The sequence below is a fragment of the Eurosta solidaginis genome, chromosome 2 (genome assembly GCF_040869045.1).
Source record: "Eurosta solidaginis isolate ZX-2024a chromosome 2, ASM4086904v1, whole genome shotgun sequence".
Taxonomy (NCBI): domain Eukaryota; kingdom Metazoa; phylum Arthropoda; class Insecta; order Diptera; family Tephritidae; genus Eurosta; species Eurosta solidaginis.
In genome coordinates, this window is record NC_090320.1 from 244,770,832 (window position 1) to 244,794,522 (window position 23,691).

The window sequence follows — 23,691 nt, forward strand, 5'->3', positions numbered from 1 at the left end:
ATTAACAGGGATCTTTGCTAAGTTTGGAACACTCTTATTCCGCCTATATTCAAATTCCCGCACAAGTGCCCCAGAGGGCCAAAAATCGTTACTCAAGATAGTGTCAAAATGGTCAATAGGTACATCTAATCTAAAGGAAGATACGGTTCTTTCATAACTAAAATTAAATTTCCGAATTGTTACGTCATGGGTTTTCCTTTTTGAGAAGATATACGATTTCAGATCCTCCTCAGTAGTATCCCTCTCGAACCTTGACACGAATATCAATTTTTTAGGAGGGACTACAACCAACTTCCTAGTTCCAGGCTCAGTCGCCTGAGAACGGTTTTTTACTTTCTCAGGCTTATGAATTTATAAATATTGGACCATTTTGATTCCTCTATATCCAAAAGTGTCTCGCTATGCATTTATTTGTGGCAGTTGATGGGTCAAATAAGTCGAGGGCTTACAAAGTGACACCCTCCGCCCCCTCCTCTACCCCTCTGGAGACACGAGTTGATAACTGGCCAGGAGTAAAGGCAGCTGACGCATTGGGTCGCATTTATACCGTACGTCAGCAATTTTGAATATTTCTGCTTACTTATTTTGCTTAATGAGATAAGAGGCCCAACAAGTTTCCATATGCTTAAAACCGTAGGGAAATCAAGAAACGGAAACGTACAGGGAAGCGAGTACGGCTCGAGCATAGCTTGAAAAAGATAACCATTGGGACGATACTATAGCTGTAGCCGTCCTTTGTCGTTCTGCATCCAAAGTAAGAGAATTATTTACTATTTTGGTAAGCACGTGAGGGTTGTCAAATGCAATTAATTTGTGAAATGAGTAAAGAGCAGCTTTATCCGAAGATATAGCCCATAGCGATATAATAACAAACGAAGCTTTTGTATTGATTGACCATAAAATACTTTCCAAAGCTTTTAAATGCCTGGCTGATTTCGGTCTTCCTACACCACAACGAAGAGGGGAAATATACCCTACATTCTGAAGTTTTAGAAGCGTAGGTCCAAGAAATTACACCAAAGTTACTTCCCGAGCAGCGTGCAGTTTTCAATGCGATACGAATAAATATCGGCGAAAAGGGCCTTGACGCCCCAGGCGGTAAAGGAAAAACATTCGTACTAAACCCTTTGCTAGCGCAAATCCGCAAGGACCAAAATATAGCTTTGGCTGTAGCATCTTAAAGCATTGCAGCAACATTACTAAACGGTGACGCCCTGCTCATTCCGTTTTCAAATTTCCGCTCAATCTTTCAAGCGAGGAGACCCCAACATGCAATATATCTAAAAAACAGTGGACGAGGAGTTTTTCTACGACAGTGCAAATTAATAGTATGGGACGAATATACAATGGCACATAAGCATGCGCTAGAAGCGTTGAAGGTTCTGGGACATTCGTGGAAACCATTAATTGATTGGCGGCGTTTTCGGGCTACTCGCAGGTGATTTCAGACAGATGTTACCCGTCATTGAGAGCGGAACCCCTGCATGCCCCTCAAATCATCACCATTGTGACTGAAAATTTAAAAACTGCACCTAACATGCAACATGTGTGAAGCTATACAATGACCGTGAATCAGGTATATTTGCAAATAAGCTCTTGTAAATTAGAGGTCGCCAAAAAATGGATATAAGTGGTAAAGTTCTGTTTAACGATGAGTTTTCTACTCCAGTTTAGACAGAGAATGAACACATTGGGAAAGTTTTCCCATGATGAATTAATATAAAGAACGAGCAGCGGTTGCGTGAGAGGGCTTTACTATAGCCAAAAAATGAGTGGGTAAATAAAATAAATAAAAACAATTTAAGACATGGTTGCAGGAACTTCAAAACTGTAAATCTATGGACACCGCAATAGCCAATGATGATGGTACCATTTACCCTATTCAATTTCTTAACTCCCTAGAGCTTACAGGTGTACCATCTCATAATGTTGAACTCAAAGTGGGTGTTCCGGTCATATTGATGAGAAATCTTGACTATGTAATGGCACCCGGCAGGGTATAACAGAATTTGGCACCCGCATTATAAAAGCTACAATTGTCACAGGAATTGCAGTAGGACAGAGCGTTTTGATTCCACACATACCTATTATTCATAATAATATACCTTTTTGTTTCAAAAGATTGCAATACCCATTGAAATTATCATTTACTATTACCATCAATAAGCCACAGGGTCAAACCCTAAAGTTAGCATGAATCAATTTAGGTATAAGGACAAAATAACTTCTTAGGTAATATAGTATAATGTAGTTTATGTGGGTGGGGCTTAAGTTGTATTTGACAGGCACGTGCAGTTGGCAACGCGCATGTCAAATACAACTGCAGCCCACGTCACACATAAAATGAATAAAGATATAGAGAAAAGAAACGAAGTATCGTTCGATATCTTGCGCGCTTTAACTTCGCTTCAGTTTTTCAACTTAAAATAAAGAGTACACCTTAAATAAAGTTTAAAAGTAGTTTTGTGACTTTTTGTTTTATTGGAAGTGCGGCGAAGGAGATCCCCACGCAAATCATCTTGATTAAATCTGAAATGGCAATGATATGGAGGCGGCGCCCTCCAAGACTATAGTTGGTGGAGAAGATAACGCCACATGGCGTTCCCGAGTAAAAGCAGCATTAAGGAAGGTAACTCAACGCATCCTGCCTACCTGCCTACGTGCCTACCATGCTTCTCACATGGACAACTTTATGTCGGCGCTCCCGTGTCTCAAATGCCTAAAACCTGAAACCTGGCTGAAAATAACAAGTCTTACAATGTTGTTTACAAGACCACCTTAGAGTAAATATAAATGGCTTTAACAAAACTTAATAGCTCTGTTTGAAGCCCACGCAAATCTGGAAAAGCTTCTCGGTTAAAAGAGCTCATAACTACCAACCTTTTTCGTCTAAGTATCCTCGGGTTAAAGAAAAAACTTGGCTAAGCAATTCTGGTACATATGTATGTATATCAGATTGACATATTTTGCTAGAATATGTTCAATAGAAAGTGCCACTGCCAGCGGATGACGAATTTACTTCATTTTCATAATACATAATGAAAAAATTCCAAAATCAGCCTGGAAATTCAACTCGTATACGGTAAGGGGCCACCGAAAAATTAGGTGCGTCGGTGGCCATGGTTTTTGAGGGTGAGTTATGCACCGGGCGTTGCAACAAGACCCGCGGTGCCCCCAAGTATATTCGGCCTTTTATTTCTTTTTTAATTTTCAGATTTTTTTTGTCTTGACTTTCAGCCATGGTAACCGGTCGTTTCCGGTTCGGTTAATTTTTTTGCGTTAAGATTTTTTTTTTTTTTTTTCTTCGGTTCGACCGGATGCCGTTTTATTTTGAAATGTAAGCTTTTTGTCAGTTTTTTTTAAAGGCATGACCTTTTTTCTGTTTATGGCGCAGGACGGCAAGGTTGGCAAGAACCCCGCCCAGCCGACATGACTAGTGTAGCATTATACGTCACACCCACTGTATTGTATCATTATACGTCACACTCACTGTAACTTATTCACGGCATTACGCATAACAAACTCCAAATATATTTTAGTAATAATCATATTACAATATTTTCTAACATAAATTATTGAACTAACCCAGACGGCTTAGCCAACATCAATGGAATGCCGAATATATGAGACCCATATCCATTCACAGCTCATAAACTATACATACAAACATACAACCCATGGTGGGAAAATATTAAAACACTCAAATTGATCTGCTGACGCTGCTAAATGTACAAAACTACATGTATGGAGTTATGCATACAAAACTACATGTATACAAAGACTGTATACAAACGTACATGTATGCATAACCCATTTCATATGTACTTATTTTTAGTTATTAGTATTAAGATATTTATGAATGTATAGGTTAAGTAAATTACTATAAAAGGCAAGAATTTATTTAATAAAACAAGATTTAATGTTGGAACATTGAAAGCGAAACATCTTTTATTTTAGTACATTTCATGGCGATCCTGCCAGTCTAGGTCAATAATTAGCACAACTGCTAAAAGATCTAGCTGGCCAGAAGAGCCTGTCGGTTCGGTAAAAATAAATAAAACAGGATTGTAAATCAACCATTTTAACTGACTGGAAAAAATCCTGCCAGTCCGATCCTAAATAAGCACACAAATTTGCTGAACAAGCAAATATTGCTAAAACGATCGGCTGGAGGAAATTCCGCCAGTTTATAAACCAGGACAACAAGTAAATCCTGTAAAATTGCAAACATTTTTTATATGATGAAAGAAAGAATCGACAACGCATCTGCAGTTTAAAGACCTGCTAATTCTTCAGTTGGTAAAAATCTCGGATGGTATTCAAACCAAGGAATTATTTTCATACACCACAAGCAATGCTGAAATAATTACACATACATACATGGCTAATCGCATAAAGGGTGGAATAAATTAAGGACAGAAAAATACATGGCTACATATATAATCGCATAAAAGATGGAATAAATTGAGACCGGAAATACATTAGCAATCGACGGAGTACCGATTGAGACGACAACAAAACTGGCAGCTATATAAATATAAGTAGGTATAAAATTTAGAAACAAATTTGGCGGCCTTTATGGACGCTAAACAATGAGCAAAAACGAAAGTTTTTGCTTAGGATTTTTTTTTTCTCTTCTCTTTAAGTAGGAAATAAAACTAGTTGCAATTTTTTTTAAACACTGAACAAATATCTTTTAAATAGAAAATCTGTAATATTCAATTTGAAAAACAAAGGCTCAGCTATCTCCTTTAGTTATGCAAGAAATAAAAACTGAGGAAGATTTTCACAAAGTCTCTAAGAAGTGCGAAGACACCATTAGGGAATTTATAAAATTAGCAGAAGAAATTAAAATAAATAAAACAACTAAACAAGGTCCAACTCCGATTACAATAGAGGAATATCGGAGACGGAACAATCTTTATAAGGAAACAATTCCTATAATACCTTCCCCGACAATAATAAGAAAAAGAAAACGGGGAGGTAAACAATTTAAAAAAAGGAAGGAAATAGCTGAAACCCTTAAACTACTAAATATCACTACCAATAAGGAAGATAGATTAAAATTAAAAGACAAGATAAGGGAATTGAGAAACAAAAAATAAAAATAATTTTGAGTAAATTGGAATGTCATCTAATCACAGGGAACACCCCATTACATGGGAAGATAAAGAAATTAGAAATAAAACAGAGGTAGATTATGAAAAACAACTCCTATGGTTAAAACCATTTTGGAAAAAAATAGGCATGAAAAGGGAACCTACAGTAGAAGATGTAAAAAACCCTACAACAGAGGAAGAAATAGCTAGGATGATAAGATCGGTCTTCCCAAATGAAAAATAAATTTTTTTTTTAGAATTAAAATCTAATACTAAATTATATACTGGTTTACAAATAAATGAATAAATAAATAAATACAAATTTTCTTCATTACTTGCTAAAAATGGCAAAAAAACTAATTTTCAAAATATTATGTAAATTGAAAATTTTTTTTTATTATTAAAATGCTAAAATTAAACAAATATTTCCAACACAAGTTTTCTTAAACTGGTATGTCAACTAAATAAGGAAAAATAATAAAAATAAAATGAAATGCATAGGATAAAGAATAAAATCAAAAATTTTATTAAAAATTAAATCTAGTTCATTACTCATAGAAGCAGGAAGATAATTTTATTTCAAAATGTCTTGGTGGACAAAAATAGCCCAAGGCATTATGATACCATAGCTGGGTATGAATTCGGCAAAGAAACCTCTGAAGGGGAAATAGTTGACAACAAACTGGTAAAATATGAGCCACAAGCTCAAGTGGACACAAAAACTACAGACATTTGGCTAGGTGCTTTAATATGCACGATAGGACTATTAATCATAGCGATAGCCGCTATTCTTAAAAACTATATGAAAATCAAATATAGGCAAACGAATAACGTGCAACAACGCATATAAAATTTTTTTGCCCTTTCTACCCAAATTTCCAAACTCAAAGCTGAGGAAGAGCCATAAATAATTGGAGTAAAATCTCAAATAGTGTCTCAAAATGTCACAATCGACAGTAAAGGTAGCTCTGCCTAATGCGAACAGCAAATCCAAAATTCGCATAATTCCTTCGATTGCCCCTGACAAAGATGGTCAGGAAGCAACAGGAAATTCTAGGACAGTGGAAGTAAGCAAGACCTAACGAAAAAAAAATAAATAAATATTTTATAACCAGCCCATAACAACAAGAATGAAGAAAAAGTCACAAAGAGAACATATATATATAATAAAGCGCTATATAAATTTGCAAGAAAAGACTAGTCGCACTCGTTTTCATCTTAGGATAGAAAAATGGTAGTGTAGAAAAATTTTCAAGCAACCAGATTTTTGAGGAAGTTATTGACTTAGGACAATATTCGACCAGGCATAAAAGAAATGCCGGCAATCCAGGACTTGAAATTTATAAGGAAAACACAGTTGTCCTGAGGGACAAATTGGTGAAAATAATTGAATATTCACTGCAGTAGGCGAATTTATAAAATAATAATTGGTACCCAAGTTCTCTAAGATCAAATAATTGCACTAACCAAAGAGGTTGTGCCTGTGACAATCCCGGTATAAAAATAATTCTTCATAAAAATCATGACGATTCTGTCTTGGTGGCCGCCGCAGAAATCGCATGACTCATAAGATCAAAGATGTTGCTAGAAAATAGGGAAATTATCGAAAATATAAAAATAACATTTAAAAGATACGAAACATTCTTCTTTGCACCCACTGTACCTTCCACTTATCCATAAGAGAACTACTATCAATACATAGCTACCCCGCTCTTCCATCAGCAACCCCTCTATTGTATACAGTTTATTACAGATTTACCTTATTATGAATGAAAAAAGAAAAAAAATTCCAAGCGAAAAAAAAAATCTTTTTCCTTGAATAATAAACAGAATTAGTTTAATAAAATAAAATAAATACAATCATTTATTGCCTAGGTCTAAGGTCATATTTTTACATATTAGGAAAATAATTCACTTTAACCCCAATAGATAGAATAGGAAAATAGTTTGCATAATTTACTACATAATGATAGGAACAATAAAGATATGGAATTAATAATCCATAAGAATAGGCTTAAACGCATATGGAATAAGCATTTCATGTTACTCATTGCACATTAAATATCAAAAAAAAAAAAATCAAAAAAAAAGAATTTTTTTTTCTTTCTCAATTCCACATTTACATAAATTATTATAAAAATATAAACATTATATTTTATACCGACAAGCGGATTTTAATTGGGTGCACACATTTAAAATCCGACTATAAAAATGTATACAATAAATAAAATAAGAATAATAATCATTAAACAAAAAAAAAACTTTTTCTTTTAAGACAATAATAATGTAAACAATAAATATAGAAGTAATACATATATCAAGGTCAGCAAATCAAAAACAAAAAGCAAAATATCAAAATATTAACAATACGACAAAGGGTCTTATACAATTTGTTCACACAACAAATGTATAACACTCTTTTTCTAAGGTGGATGGTGTAGCATTATACGTCACACCCACTGTATTGTATCATTATACGTCACACTCACTGTAACTTATTCACGGCATTACGCATAACAAACTCCAAATATATTTTAGTAATAATCATATTACAATATTTTCCAACATAAATTATTGAACTAACCCAGACGGCTAGCCAACATCAATGGAATGCCGAATATGAGACCCATATCCATTCACAGCTCATAAACTATACATACAAACATACAACCCATGGTGGGAAAATATTAAAACACTCAAATTGATCTGCTGACGCTGCTAAATGTACAAAACTACATGTATGGAGTTATGCATACAAAACTACATGTATACAAAGACTGTATACAAACGTACATGTATGCATAACCCATTTCATATGTACTTATTTTTAGTTATTAGTATTAAGATATTTATGAATGTATAGGTTAAGTAAATTACTATAAAAGGCAAGAATTTATTTAATAAAACAAGATTTAATGTTGGAACATTGAAAGCGAAACATCTTTTATTTTAGTACATTTCACTAGCCAAAGTGCACCACTAGATCATGCCGACTGCCTTCCTTGCTGCTCCACTGTAGATGCGTTTCCATAACACTAGCTACTATCGTACTGTATTAAATATTAAAGAAATAAAATTGTTAAACTTTTACTTGAAAAGCTTCTTTCTTGTTTTTGTATACAGGGCAAGTTGGCCCTTTAATTTTTTTTAAGTAAGGATCCTTGATCCTTTAACTTGTATTTATACAATTCGCTGACAAAATGCACATGATTATATTTTGACACTTAGTATGTTAGTATAAGTGTAAATATATAATGTAGTACATAAGAATTATTTACAATAATTTTGTATAAATAGGAGTAAAATTTCTCCAACAAAATCAATAATTGGTTCGATATCAACGGACAAACAAGTTAGTTTTCTTTTATTTGGAATCGCCGTTCTGTCTTCATTACATTATGAGCTTATATGGCCATGGATTTGCTTCAAATTGTTCGAAACAAAAATTTGGTATGTTTTGTCTTTTATATCTAACACAACTTTTTTGTTCTAATTTTGAAATCTTTTCGTCTGCTTTAGTGGATTCACATTTTGGAAATTTTTCTACAAGCAACCAATTTCGAAACGGGTAGTTCAGCACACATGCCTTTTTAAATTATAAGAAGAAAGAAATCAATTATACCATGCGCTTCGAATAGCACTGACGGAAAAGTAAATTCTTTTTATTTTGGTTATTTCAACTGTAATCGTTTTAGTTTCAATGCTAAATGTTTTAAATTGAAGATGTTCTATACTTATGGTCAGCGGTGGGCACCACTACATTTACACAGTTACCAAATTGAGAATGTGTTAGTAAACACGAACTCGTAGCGAGCACGAAAGCAAAATCAATTATTTATTTAGTTTGATTTCAATGCTTGAACGGTGAGCCCGTGTCACACGCATTCTTCGGTACTCTGTTTTAAACGCGCGTGCGACACTTCCTAAAGCCCCCATTACTGATACTTAGCATAGACTTGACTTGGCGTAAACTTGGCAACTTAGCCACGATTATACTCCACTTGGCGCATAAAATCTGGCATCATAATCAGCGTTGAAATTTATTTTTAAATAAATGTCAATTTGTATGACAAAATGTCAAAATGAAATGGAAACAAACAAATGGCATCTCAAAATGTAAACGTCACTTAGAACTTACATAGAAAATCAAAATTCAACAGACTTCTAAGTCAAGTTAAGTTTTGAGTAATCAGTAACATGCAATGTTAATTTAACAGAACTGTAAGTGACAGTTCGCACGCCAAGTCAAGTCTATGCTAAGTATCAGTAATGGAGCCTTTACTGTTGGACCATCGAAATCAAAATATAAGAGCTGTCGTTGATTTTGACGAAGTGGCCGTTGTGCTCTCGCTTATCGTATACATATATGGTCGCTTAGCAGGTGCTAAGCTCACGCCCACCCCGGCTTATGGTTCAAAATAAAAATAAGGAAAAAACATTTAAAGCAGTGGCTCCCGACTGCGGCAGAGCTTCAAATACAGGCGCAACCTCTTTTGTAGTAGTATGTGTTTACATGGCGAATGTTTGAGCATAGAATTAAAGCTTGAGATCTTTACAGCTTGCAGTACAAACTAAAACTGATTGACAATTATACGAAGTTGTCGCGTGCACCACTGGTCTATAGGAAGGGGTACATAGGGTACAGAGTGAGGCATAATGTCACTGCTAATTAGATTCTCGAAAGTATCTTAGTTAATTGAGTAGCTGAACAAACAATTTATCCTACCAGCCATGGCGGAACTATACAGGGCGGCAGCATGGCGACATACCTACAAATATAAATAAAAGTTCCATGTACTTTGTTTTTGTAAATTCGATGGACTAATGCCGGAAGTTGATGTATAAGCTCAGGTAAAAAAAGTACACAATCAGCTGTTCCGTGCTGCTACCTTGTATAGTTCCGCCATGCTAACAGCATTGGCATTGCCTAACGCATTCTATTACCCTTTTTGCTAGATAACGTTGCAGTATGTCAAGCTGCTGCCGTGCAATATAAAACTATGGTCAGTGCATTAGCTGAATGTCCCTGTCGTTAAATCACCAAAACAATATGAATGTTGCATTACATAACATTTAGAAATTTGCGCCTTAATTTCAAACCATTCATTAATTTAAGTAAATTTTTTAAAACTTTTTCACCTAAATTTAAAACTTTTCAATTTACTGATCTGTTTTCTAATTTTATTCGGTTTTAATTGTAAACTTATTTAATACAAAACCAACAAGTTTAAAAAATCTAAAAAAAAAATTACTTTAAACCGTACAGTTTAAACCCACTGTTGAGATCTTAAAAAAAAATTACGTTTGCGAAAAATGTTGAATGTCATAGATTCATTTTCACCACATTTTTTTTTCTATATATATGATTGTTATATGACTTTTTTATACAGATCTGATAGCTCAGGAAGTAGAAGACAACGTCGGCTTACGACGGGCCGCAAAAATTGTCTCTTTTTTTAACTGCTTGCTAATTTTTCTCTGGTTTGAAATTCAATTGTCTTGTTTCAAATTTTATTCGTAAACTTTTTATGCAAGAAGAATTAGTTGTTGTTTGCAATCCTTATGTTATGTTAAATGCTTAAAGTTTATTTTGTATCGAGTTTATTAATTCAAATATACTGCAGATGTTTACCACAAGCAGGCGTTAACAGAAACAAATTCCTACATAATGTATGGTAAATTGTGTAGCTTTTACGCGCTTGGCTGAGCCAGCTCAACCACAATTTAAACTTCATCAACATTCCTGCCAGAGCGCTTAGGAACTCTGAATTCTTCAATGTTCGTCTTTTCAAAGCTCTTTATGCAATCAATGCTCCAATTACTAGAACTTTGATTGAGTTTAAAACAATTTTAAATTATTTGGAAATAGATTTTTCTTGCTCAAAAGAGCGCTTTTTAAATACAATAAACCCTTTTTATAAGTAAGCCATTTATTCATACTAGTAATTTGCCTACTGTTACCAGATATTTCTACTTAGCCTGTAAGATTTTGTATTCTAATTGGCTTAATAAATAAATACTAAATACTAAACTGCTTTTTTGTAATATTATTTATTATATTATATTAGCATTATAATTTAATAAAGTGAAAAGAAATAGGACTATAAAGGTATAAATGTTAGATATTTCAAATAATCGGTAAGTAATAAAGTTTATTTAAAGCAAAACAAGACGTTAAGGTTTATATATACATAATGCTGCCCTAGAGTTACACTGTTGTAAGTCTCATTTTCTCAAAATCTTGTAAGGGTAAAAATTCCCCAAGTCATTTTCCGATAGATACATCTGGCAACATCGTTGCTCACAATGTTGATATGTCAAGAAAGGGTAAGACATATTGTATATAGATATATTTTCAGCTATTGTAAAGCTGTCAGTAAGAGAGAATAAGATAAATATGTGGGGTGAAATATGAAAATGACGATTGGCAATAGTGTCCTCGCCATTTTCATATTTCACCGCCACCATTCGATATTTTTGCAACTAAGAGCTTAATACAATTGATAGCATTATGGAGATTACAGAATTGTTATGGGAGAAGACCTTTCTTTTCAAGATCATCAAAGTAGAGAGAACTTGTATAAAGGAACGAAACCTTCCTTGGAAGCGACAAATTTGTCTGATGCAACAAGGGATTGTCAACACATTAAAAAGTCTGAAGACCCAAATCGATAGACTTCGAGATGTGTTCATTCGAAGAATTTCAGAAGTGCCTACATCGAAAACAATCAACTTTTTGGAAAGATTCAGGAAAATGGCGGATATAAGGAGGAGACGCCCTCCACGACGAGTGTTCTCCGGAGTGAGGTAGGTGATCGGCTAAAAGCCAATTACGGCACAACAGCCCCTAAAAAATCTCTAACGCGGAAAAGAGAGAGAAATTCAGATTTATGGAAATGTAATGTTCGAAAAGCTGCTCACACTTCCGGAAAGCATGGTTTCTGGGGTCCTGGTTTTTAAGCCAGTAAAATTTAAACTTGTTTACAATTTACTTGGCAAAGGTCCAAAAATCGATCCTTATTAAAAGGAGGTAATCGTCCAGCAAGCTACCAAGGCTTACAATTTATCTATCCCGATTTTTATAAGTACACTCATCCTGTACCTTGGATGCCACCATATTCGATATGCGATTGTTTAACCGCACCAAAATACCTCGTCTTTTTATTAGTATCTCGGTCCATCAGCTTCGTAACACCATCTGATTATGTCTATAGTTGTAGCGTTACTTGGAACGCGTTTCATTTTCAATGCAGTTGGTGGTACAATATACATACACACATATAGACCACACAAGTAGTCAAGTCATACTGACCCACATTATTATTTGAACTCAGCAGGAGTTCAACATCATATGTGCATGCCGACACACACGACACATATTTGTTTACATTTGTCAATCCGTCATATTGACCAACACACTTATCGCGCAGTCACGCTGATCGACATACAGTGCACTCGCGAAAACTTGAACACACGATAACTCGAACATTCGGAAACTTGAACATTTTTTTTCTCCATTCACTACTTTAAAACTCGAACAAAATGTAGCTACTGTAAAACTCGAACAATTATTTTCTTTTTTCATGGAAAAACATGTGAGAAACTGTCGTTTTGCATGTGCTGTAACGGCCGATATTCAAAATTTTTCGTTATGTGCGTCTTTTGCTTCATTCTAAAGCTCCGCACTGGCTAGGTTTCTTGCTAATTACGGAACTTTTCTTTTAAATTGATTGATATTTGTAAGTGATATATAGACGGGATTTTGCGCGGTTAAGATCAAATTTATTTGCGTTTTATAATGGGACGAAAACTAAATGTTTTGAGTTTAGCAAAAAAAAAAGGCTGAAATAATTAACGAGGCCAAGAATGGCGTTGGTATCACAGCTCTATCCAAAAAATATAACACTGCCAAGTCCACAAATTGCGGAATTGTGAAAAATGAAAACAAAATTTTGGAATGCGTAAATTCCAAAAATGGAAAAAAAGCTTTACAAGTGGTTTTTATTACAATGCAGGAAGAATTATCCTATAAATGGATTAATTTTGAAAGAGAAAGCTAAGGAGTTGCATGCCAAAAATAGCGAGAATGGCTCAATCTTCTTTGCCAGTGATAAAAAAAAAATTTAAAAAAACGACATGGCATACGATTGATTTCAATCTCAGAGGAAAAACTATCCTCGCGACCAGAGTTAGTGGAGCCTTTCAAAACTCAGTTACAAGCTAAAATTCAGGAGCTTGAACTATGCCCAGAACAAATTTACAACGCAGATGAATCCGGGTTATATGGGAAGCTCCTTCCGGGAAAATCATACGTTTCTAGAATAGAAAAGCAGGCGCCGGGAAAGAAATCTGAAAAACAACGCATCACATTTCTGGCGTATGCGAATGCTACTGAGAGACACAAGGTTAAAATGCTTGTCATTGGAAAAGCCAAAAATCCGCGTGCACTTAGGCATTTTAACTGGGTTATAGTGTTTGAATACATTGTGTTTTTCGGTAGTGCGGAGTTTTAATCTTTTTTTGAGTGGTAAATCCTGATTGGATTGAGCTAAGTTTAGTTGTGTTTTGTGCGGAATTTAATTCCTTTTCGATTCGTGTATTTGTGGTGTTCATAGGAGTCAAACTTGAAGAAATATTTGAAGTTTTTGGTTTGTATGTACTGTTTGTGTGTTTGTGCATATCAATTTTTTCATATCAATTTTTCAGGCAATTGTATTTACTTTGAGGTTGCTATAGAAATCACTGTGCGCTGAAAAATTTTTTGACATATTTTTCGGCGCCTAGTGATATACTTTTTGTAGTTTTCGTTGAAGTACCTGTTGGTTGAGTGAACCCAGAGATAAATTTGAGTGGTTAGATACTGATCCGTTTTGGTGAGGTATATGGTTACTTGGAGTTTGTTATTTTGAAGTCCTTCTTTGTAGAAAGGCAAGAATTTGTGATCTCTTAAGTGGCAGAGTTCAACTTCAGCGCTTTTTAGCTTTCTTGTTTGGTTCGGTATAGTTTTCGCTCGAGTCCTTTGTGGCCTTGTGTGGTATTTACCGCGCGCCTCCGAGCTATAACCCCGTGGTTTTTGCTTTGGCCGACAAGTTTAGCTGCTGTTGTTCCTGCTCGTTTCTGGGTGAAGTTTTTGTCTTGGGCTACTTTGTGGTCTCCCTATTAACGGATCCTTTTGTTTATTACTGATTTGACTTTCTTCTGGTTGGGTATCGTGCCTGTTGAAAGGATATGAAAGGTGGTGGGACTAGGAAGCGGTCTTCGAAGGGTTTTCGGGGTCCAGTTCGTGTTGGGAATGTAGTTCCGGAGGACGATTCCACGTCCGGAGACGTAGTGCTGTCATGGATAATAAGGTGACCAAGAGGATGCAGAAGGCTGCCAGGAGAGAGGCTTTGAAGAAGCAGCAAGTCAAGGATGAGTTGCCAAAGTTGGTAGTTCCTTTGGTGTCGGAGACGGAGGATGAGTTTGAAGATTCGTTATCCGTTGGTAGTGATGGAAGTGGTAGGATGTCTTCGCATGTTTTGGGGAATGTGGTCGTAGGTGTTCCATCTGATGGTGGTGTCGTTCGGGAAGTCGGTAATGGGGATGATAGTAATATTGAGGGTCTGGTTGATGGGGGGTCTGTTGCTGAAAATCATGTTGTTGAGGGGCATGTTGCTGAGCAGTATGTTGCTGAGGAGCATGTTTCTGGGCAACATGTTGCTGGGCAGTTGACCATGCTGGGCAACTTTTTCCTGGGCAGCATGTTGCCGGGCAAAATGTTGCTGGAAAGCATGTTGCTGGGAAACATGTTTCTGATGTCGAAAGTATGGGTAAAGGTGTTGGTAGTGGCACTATTAAGAATGTGGGAAAATCTGTTGGTTGCGATTAGGCTGTTGACCAGGAGTGGGTTGTTGCCTTGAAAGGCATTTCGAAGAAATTTAGTGATCGTGTTTTCGGTGCGAATGGTGTGGGCCTTGATGCTGCGAAAGAGCTGATGGAGGTGTCCTCTGAGTATGAGACCCTCCTGATGACGGCTATTGTCGAGAATGCTCGTCTTCGCGGTCGTATTGAGGCGATGTCCTTGCGGGGTGGTTTGCTTGGTGGTGCATCTCCACATATTGGTGGATCTATTCCACTCGACCCGTCGGTGGTGCCGCCTTCGGGTGGGCCAGTACCTGTGCCAACTACACCTGACGTACCGAAGCCGGTTCCAACATGGGCAGCCATTGTTAAAAGTGGTGATAAAAATGCTTCGCCAAAAGAAGTAATCGATAAGGTTTTGAAAGATGTTGCTCCGACTTTGGGTGTGAGAGTGCATCAAGTTAAAACGGTAAAGTCAGGCGCGGTGGTTATTCGGGTTCCCTCTGAAAAAGAGAGGGATGTTATTTTAAACAATAAGAAGTTTGACGAGATGGGGTTGGAGGTTTGTGAGAGTAAAAAGCCGGCAACTAGGATTGTGGTTCAGAGGGTTCATTCGGAGATTTCTCCTGATGAATTCATGGAGGATCTTTTCCGGATGAACCTTGAGAGGAACAACAATCATGGATGCTTAAAGTCGGAGGTTCGTTTAGTGACTAAACCTTGGATGAGTACTCCGGGTGTTGCAGTTAATGTGGTTTTGGAGGGTCCGGACGACTTGATGTCCTCCCTCTTGAATGCACAGCGCTGTTACATTAAGTGGTTTTCATTCTGCGTGCGTTCTTATACGCGAACTTTTGGCTGCTTCAGGTGTTTGAGTTTCGACCACCAGGTTAGTGAATGCAGGTATGAGGAGAATGTCTGCCGAAAGTGCGGGCAGGTGGGGCATCAGTTGGTGAGCTGTAAGAATGCGGTTTTTTTCCCGCAACTGTAAATTCAGTGGCAAGGATGCAAAACACTTAATGTTGTCTGAAGCGTGTCCGACGTATGCTGCTATTGTTGCCCGTGCTCTCGCCAGACATTAATGGGTTTAGTTTTTCAATTAAATTGTCAGGGTGCGTATGCTGTGATGTGTGAATTGGGTGCGCGTATGGCTGAGGAAGGGTGTGGCATTGCCTTGCTTCAGGAGCCCTACTGCACCGACGGTGTGGTTAGGGGTATTCCTGGAGGGTTTAGGGCATTTTGTGACCTAAGGGGCAATGATGCTATTGTTGTGAATGAGCCGGGTTATGAATGTCTTCTGTTGGATACGTCTGAGTGGGGGGTATGTGTGAGTACTGAGGGATCTTTTGGAAGAGTTATTTTGTGAGTGTGTATTGTAAGTATGGAGAACCCGTGGACCCTTACATCCGTTACTTGGATTCGGTGCTATTACTAGCTAGTAGCACGTCGGTTGTCATTGGAGCGGATGCCAATGCTGTTTCTCCTGTATGGCACAGTAAGCTGTCTAGGCAATCGCCTGGTTATGTGAGCCATTCACGAGGGGTAGCGTTGGCCGAGTGGGTACTCACTGCGGAAGTTCATGTTTTAAATGAACCAAGTCAGTGGTACACATTCGATGGGCCTATGGGGAAGAGTGATATTGATGTTACCTTTATGAATGTGGCAGCAACAAGAATGTTTGAGTTTTTGTGGAGTGTACGGGGAGGTGAAGGGATTAGTGATCATAATTTGATCCAAATTGTGATTGCTCCCCGATCTTCTCCTAGTGTGTCTGAGACCGTTGAAGAAAAGAAGTGGTGCACTGCTGGGGCAGACTGGAACCTGTACGGTTTATGCGTTGAGCAGGAGTTTTCCGAAATTCCTCTTAACGTATTTACAGAGTTGCCAGTGGATGAGATGATTGCCCGTTTGAATGAGTGCGTGTGCAGGGTGAATGATAGTATGTTTCGGAGGTTGAAGAGGCAGCGATATCATTGTGTTAGATGGTGGACACATGATTTAACTCAAAAGAGATCTGTCAGGCGCTTGAGACGTCAGTTTCAACGTGCCAGGCAGATTGATTCCGATGGTTTGTCTCAGCTCAGGGGTCAACTAAGTAGGGAAATGTGTGAATATAAACGAATGATAGTTAAAGTTAAAGAAGAAGAATGGCGCAACTTCGTGCCTCAAAATTCTGACGATCCTTGGGGTAAGGTCTACAGGATCTGCCGGGGTCGTCGACAGACCGAGGTTAATTCCCTCCGTGTTGGTGAAACGTTGCTTTCTACTTGGAGGGAATGTTCGCAGCTACTTTTGGAAGGGTTCTTTCCTAGGGCTGAGGTTCAGGTACAGCTTCCTGCACTGGATGTGCCTGTGCCTCCATTAGAAGCTGATGAGTTAAAATATGCGTTTGGCCTGGTTAGGTCTAAACGGTCCCCGGGTTTCGATGGGTTAAACGGAGAGATGTGCAAGTGCTTGTGGAAGTTTATCCCGGAATATCTGGAAGCCATTTATGATAAATGCATATGGGAGGGATATTTTCCACGTGAGTGGAAAATAGCTAGGGTCGTTGTTCTCGTGAAGTCGCCTGACAAAATAACGTCTATAATCGAGGTATCAGTCTTCTTCCAGTGCTTCGAAAAGTGCTGGAGAGGGTTATGGTTGAGCGGCTTCAGGAGCTAATTGGGGGTAATCAATCGGATAGGCAGTTTGGGTTTCGGAAAAGACGTATCGTTGAAGGAGCCTGGATGTATGTTCAAGATTGTGTAGAAAGAAGTTCTAATAAGTATGTCTTTGGCATATTTATTGACTTCAAGGGGGCGTTTGATTCCCTGCGCTGGGATAGGGTTATCGAGCGATTAGAGGAGCTCGGCTGTGCAGAAATCGCCTTATGGCGATCATATTTCTCGGACAGACGTGCTTCTATCGTTGGTACCTCTGCAAGTGTGCAAAGGGAGGTGGCTCGAGGATGTCCGCATGGATCCATCTGTGGTCCATATATATGGAACATGATGATGGATTCCCTGTTAAGGCAACTCGAGCATCTTTGCAAAGTCTGCGCATATGCGGATGACCTCTTATTAGTAGAGGGGGATTCTCGCGCCAGCGTTGAGCGCACCAGTGAGCCATTATGCCAAAAAGCGGCTGACTGGGGTGCCCACGTTGAAGTAGAGGTTTCGGTGGACAAAACCGTGACAATGACAACTCTGTTCCCAAATTGGTTTCACTTTTCGTTTCTACCACAGGCAAGTTCATATTTGACTACAAACTAAACACCCTTTAAAAAACCTATGTTTTTATTACATAGGTGAAAACATATTTAAAAATATAAGACTACCTCAAAAGGCGTTACTTTTGCTTGACAATGCACCTTCGCATCCAAACGAGGACACGTTAAGATCTGAAGATGGTTTAATTAGGGTGATGTTTATGCCGCCGAATGTAACTTCTTTGATTCAACCAATGGATCAAAACGCAATAAGAATAACAAAGCTACATTACCGAAATTCTCTCTTTGCAGCTATTTTCTCCGATGATTACGATTTGATCCAACCATTAAAAAAAATTAGCTTGGGAGATGCTGTTGCATTTTTGTATAGAGCTTGGAATAAATTGAGACAGGAGACGTTGGCGAAATGCTGGACAAATATTTTAAACTTTGCAAACCTGAAAGACGATGACATTCCACTTAGTGTCTTGAAAAACCAAATGGAAGCTGGAGCTAAAAGTATGGAAAAAGAAGCAGCCGAAATTCTCGAACACTTAAATCCTGAGGTAGTTATGCTTTTGATGTACATAAAAAACACACGATAACAATAATAAATATTTATTAGGCTACTTTCACAGAAGAAGAAATAAGGGACTGGAATAACGACGACTTGATTGAAGAGGATCATATTGAAACTATAGAAGAAAGCGATTCAGAAGATGAAGTTGAAGCTACAGGTGGAAATGAACAAGAACGCATAAGTTCATCCGAAGCCGTAACAATTTTCAACAAACCTATAGCATGGGCAACTGCTGAAAAAATTAGCCCGAGGAAAGTTAATGTGCTACAATTACTACGCGAAAAGGCTGTATTGAATGCGGTAGAAAATAAGAAACATCAAACCAAGATCACTGCTTTTTTTTCTAATAATTTGTAAACAACATTCATATTTGCTAACATTTCTTATTAAATAAACTGGCAACGAACTACAAAACATGATACCAGAGAATCTATTTGATTAACTATGCCATAAAAATAGACAGAGTATAAGAACTGTTAAAACGAATACATATGCATATATTAAAAATACATAACGTTCGAAAACTCGGACAGGCCTGGTTTTCATTAGTCGAGTTTTCGCGAGCGCACTGTATTCGTCTATTGGTCATAATGACTGTCGAACTATATACATACATATGTACATAAATAGGTCATTATAATATGTTAACTGTCATTTACGTATTACGAATCTATGCACTTTTAGTTTGTAAGTATTAGTGTAGATACGTATTAGTAATGTCGAAATATTTTGCATAAAAGAAAGTACTTTGAAAATAAAGAATTGAATCATATTCTAACAGCGAACTAACGTTGATCAATTGATCAAAGTGAATGCATAATACATATCTACACACATAACACGCGCGTTTCTAAGTTGTTTAGTCTGTAACTAAGAATATGCTGACACCACGCATTCCTCTACTCCAACATTTTTACACGCTTTCAGCAAGTGCATTGAAGCAGCTTATGAATGTGTGTACGAATGTATAAGCGCACGCTTGGCTACACGACTTTTGTTAGACTTAGTAAGAATGTAATAATTATAGTAAATATATGTATATGTTTATGTAGTAAATAAGTAGCGCATATGTATTATAAAGTATTAATACGCTGAAGTATTTAAAATAAAGAAGATTTGGTATTCGGCACTAGAGAGTGCCACTTCCTTAATAATCTTGTTGAACATTTACGGTATTCGGCACTCAATGGTGTCTCTCCCGAAATAAAACATTTGGTATATTCCATATTCATTTTATCCTAATACATAGCTAAACGTATAAAGTAAAATCTGGTGGTATTCGATATGCGATAATTCCAAGTGTAATAAAGTTTAGTTCTCCTAAACAAAAAGAAAAAAAATATTTTTCTTTTTTTGATTTGATTGCATTATTCTCACAATTAAATAATAAATCGATGACTGATTTTTCTTTTTTATGAGAAACTTTTTTTTTTTTATAAAGAACCATTTATTACTGCTTATCCTATGGAATTTGATCACGATGCAGCAACAGTTAATAGCGGCAAAGGGTTGTATTAGTTAGTTCCAGTTTTGAGTGAGCCGGCGTACCAATAAAATCGGAACGCGTTACAAAAAAGATAAAAGCAAGAAAGAAAAGTGAAGAGCTGGGAGCTAAAATAAATAGTTATTAAAAGAATAAAAAAAGGATTTAATAAATAACTGGCTAGACAAAAAGGTGTGTTTTTAATTAAATAAAAGAAAAAGCCAGTCGTGTAAATGGTGCATTAAATAAGTGTATGTGCGTTCGCCCGGCAGGTTTATGTGCGGCGAGTATAAAATACCATCAAAGATACGAGGGTTCCATTTTATATTTTGCGCCTTGACAACACTACATGTGATTAGCTGTCATTAGATATTTTTATCGTAAAGTTTGGTATTTTTTGGCATAAACTTGCATATAACGTTTTCACTTACGTGTTTTATTTGTGTTTATTTATAGGGAGTTTAAAAATTCATATTGCCTAAAAATGGAATTAACCCGTGAACATTTTCGTGCGATGATTAACTACGATTTTCGACGTGGATTATCGAGACAGGAGTGCATCAATCAACTTACTTCTACTTTTGGTGTTGAATCACCACACTTAGCCACTGTGAAACGATGGTACAACGAGCTCCTACGTGGCCGCCAATCTATGCATGACGAATTTCGTGAAGGTGTTCCAAAAATTGTGGTTGTGCCAGAAAGAGTCGATGCTGTGAGTCAATTGATAATACAAGATCGTCATGTGACATATCGCGAGATAGAGGCATCCTTGGCCATTAGTGGAACCAGCATACATTCAATATTGCAGGAATATATGGCCCCCACTGGGCGCACTTATATAAATTCTTAAATAACAGTGTTACTTTCTGTATATTATAATTGAAATTGTAATGCGTACAATTATTTATAACTTACTTTAATGCTTGGCTTGTAAATTTATGTACGTTCTTTTCTTGTAATTGAATCTATAATTCTTAGCAGTCGACCGCTTGGTTTTTGAGTCGATTATAATTTTAAATAAATAAAAATAAAAAAATTTGGTCGTAAAGAAGATTTGTTCTCGTTGGATACCGCATAATTTGACAATTGCCCAAAAAAGGACTCGTGTCGATTGGTGTAAACCAAGGTTGAAGAAATTTAGCCTCGTGGATCAAAGCACGTCTATGACATCGTAACAGGTGACGAATCTTGGATCTATGCATATGAGCTGGAAACAAGTAGAAATCGACGAGCCTAATACAACAAAAGTTGTTCGCGCGAGAAACACCTCAAAGCAAATGGTCGCCTGTTTTTTTTTTCGGAAAATCTGGTCATATCGCAACTGTTCCACTAGATAAACTTAAAACGGTCAATTCTAAGTGGTATACAACCAATTGTTTGCCAAAAGTTTTTGTAGAATTAAGGAAAACCAACCGCCCAAGAAAAATCATTCATCACCAAGACAATGCGAGCTCTCACATATCGATTCACACAAGAGAGTTTTTGAGGACTCAAAAGGTCGAATTGATGGGTCATCCGCCTTACAGCCTTGATTAGGCACCTAATGATTTCTTTTTATTCCCGAACATCAAAAATAAAAAAAGCGAGGTCAACGTTTTTCAACGCCTGTAGAAGCCTTCAAACAGCTCGTTTTAGAGGTGGCCTCTTTTTAGTGGCAAAAGTGCTTTGAAAATTGGTTCAAGTGAATGCAGAAGTATATTCACTGGGATGGAGAATATTTTGAAAAGCAATAAAACTGTTATCCTTAATATTTCACTGTGTTTTCATTATGAGGCGCAAAATATAAAAGGCAACCCTCGTATTATACGCATAAATGAAAATATAATTTTTAAATTCAAACTTTTCTTCTACGCTCAACAGCTAAAGTCGATACCAAATAATGAATCTAAGTGTAACAAATTATAGTAAGCTGAATGGGAAAAAGTTGGGCATGAATTTAAAATTAGGTTTTGTGGCAAAATATTTTTATTAACAATATAATTTCATATATTCAAAAATAATAAATCAATAAAGTAGTAGGCCGAAGATATCATCTATAAGTAGACTCACCTACATATTTAATAATAATATAGTTATAAAACATTAGTAAAACTAATATCTATGTGCAAATTTTTCTTGCCTATAAGGAACCAAATATATCAATGACATCATCAAAATTTACCATTTCAAATTTTTCTTTTTCCACACTTAGAAATGTTAGGTCACTTAGGCGACCTTGCTCCATCGTTGAACGTAAATATGTCAAAATCAGTTTTAATTTGCTGATTGAACGTTTGCTGTGAACAATTGATACTGCGATAGTCAAGAGTATTTGAAGAGCTACTAGCAAGTTTGGAGAAACGTCTTCTCCATACGAGATTATAAAAGCAAGTAATTCTAACGGAGTTTTAAGATCAATTTCCTTTCTACTGCGAAGTAATATTTTCCAGAAATCAGTCAATCTGGATCTAATTAAGATCAGATTAGGAACTTGGTCAAAACTGAAATGTGCTTTAAGCAAACTCTCAAAAAAGGTTGTAAGCAATCGTATCATATAAAATGTGGTGGTATTTAGTAATAAGTATTCTCTAAGTGTAATAGAGTTTAAAACTACTCAATAGATTTTAATCGAAATATGACTGAAATTCAAGTCAAAGAATATACTGAAGCCGAACGCGCATCGGAAGGTTTACACTGCAGTCTACTCGGGAGATTGGTGTAGGGTGTGGCACAGCCGGCATACTTTAACATTGTATGACTTATCCTAAGATATTCTAAAAAAAAATATTTTTTTAATATATTTTAACACACGAAATAGAATCAAACTTTTTTTATGAGTATAAGGATATTCTACTTGATAAAACCCTGAAAGTTCTGTGGGTATGCTGGCTTAAGGAATGTCCGTCACAAGCAATAACTTGTTTTATATAGACAAACAATTTGTTACCTGCGCCCAACGTAGGGCATCACTGAAAAGATGTGTTTTACGTTTAATTTATTTCGATTTCCGGTTATTCTAATATAATTAAGATAAAAAATTTATATCGTGTTGTTTTGTAAATCCACTCAATGTTGCCGGTACGACGAAACTGAGATCAATTTCGCACACAACCGCAAATATGTTCTATCATTTTATGCAACTTATAAATATAATAAAATTCAAACAAATTCGTTAGAGTATTTTGATAATCTTGTACAATATGTAACTGCGAAGTAATATTTTCCAGAAATCAATCTGGATCTAATTAAGATCAGATTAGGAACTTGGTCAAAACTGAAATGTGCTTTAATCAAACTGTAGCATTAAGCGTCATGCCCACATATGCAATACATTTGCGGCATTACGCATCATGAACTTCTATGCCAATACATTTTAGTAATAGCATAATCATATTACAATATTATACAACATAAATTATTGACCTAACGCAGCGGTTAGCTAACATCAATGGAATGCCGAATATGAAACCCTTGTCAGTTCACAAATAATAAATTCTGCTTATCGTCAATTTTAGTTTGG

The 23,691-nt window shown here is 36.5% G+C and overlaps 1 protein-coding gene across 9 annotated transcripts in view; it reads right to left on the reverse strand.

Moving 5' to 3' along the window:
- GramD1B (GRAM domain containing 1B) overlaps positions 1 to 23,691 on the reverse strand; it is a 344,163-nt gene that overhangs the window by 143,178 nt on the left and 177,294 nt on the right. Inside the window, exon 11 of one of the 9 annotated variants that reach the window (XM_067767478.1) lies at positions 7,716 to 8,149. The exons of the other annotated variants lie outside the window; for them this stretch is intronic. Coding sequence (XP_067623579.1) covers positions 8,135 to 8,149 — 15 coding nt within the window. The 3' untranslated portion in view covers positions 7,716 to 8,134. Of the gene's footprint in view, positions 1 to 7,715; positions 8,150 to 23,691 lie in introns of those variants that run through there. 9 annotated transcript variants of the gene reach the window in all.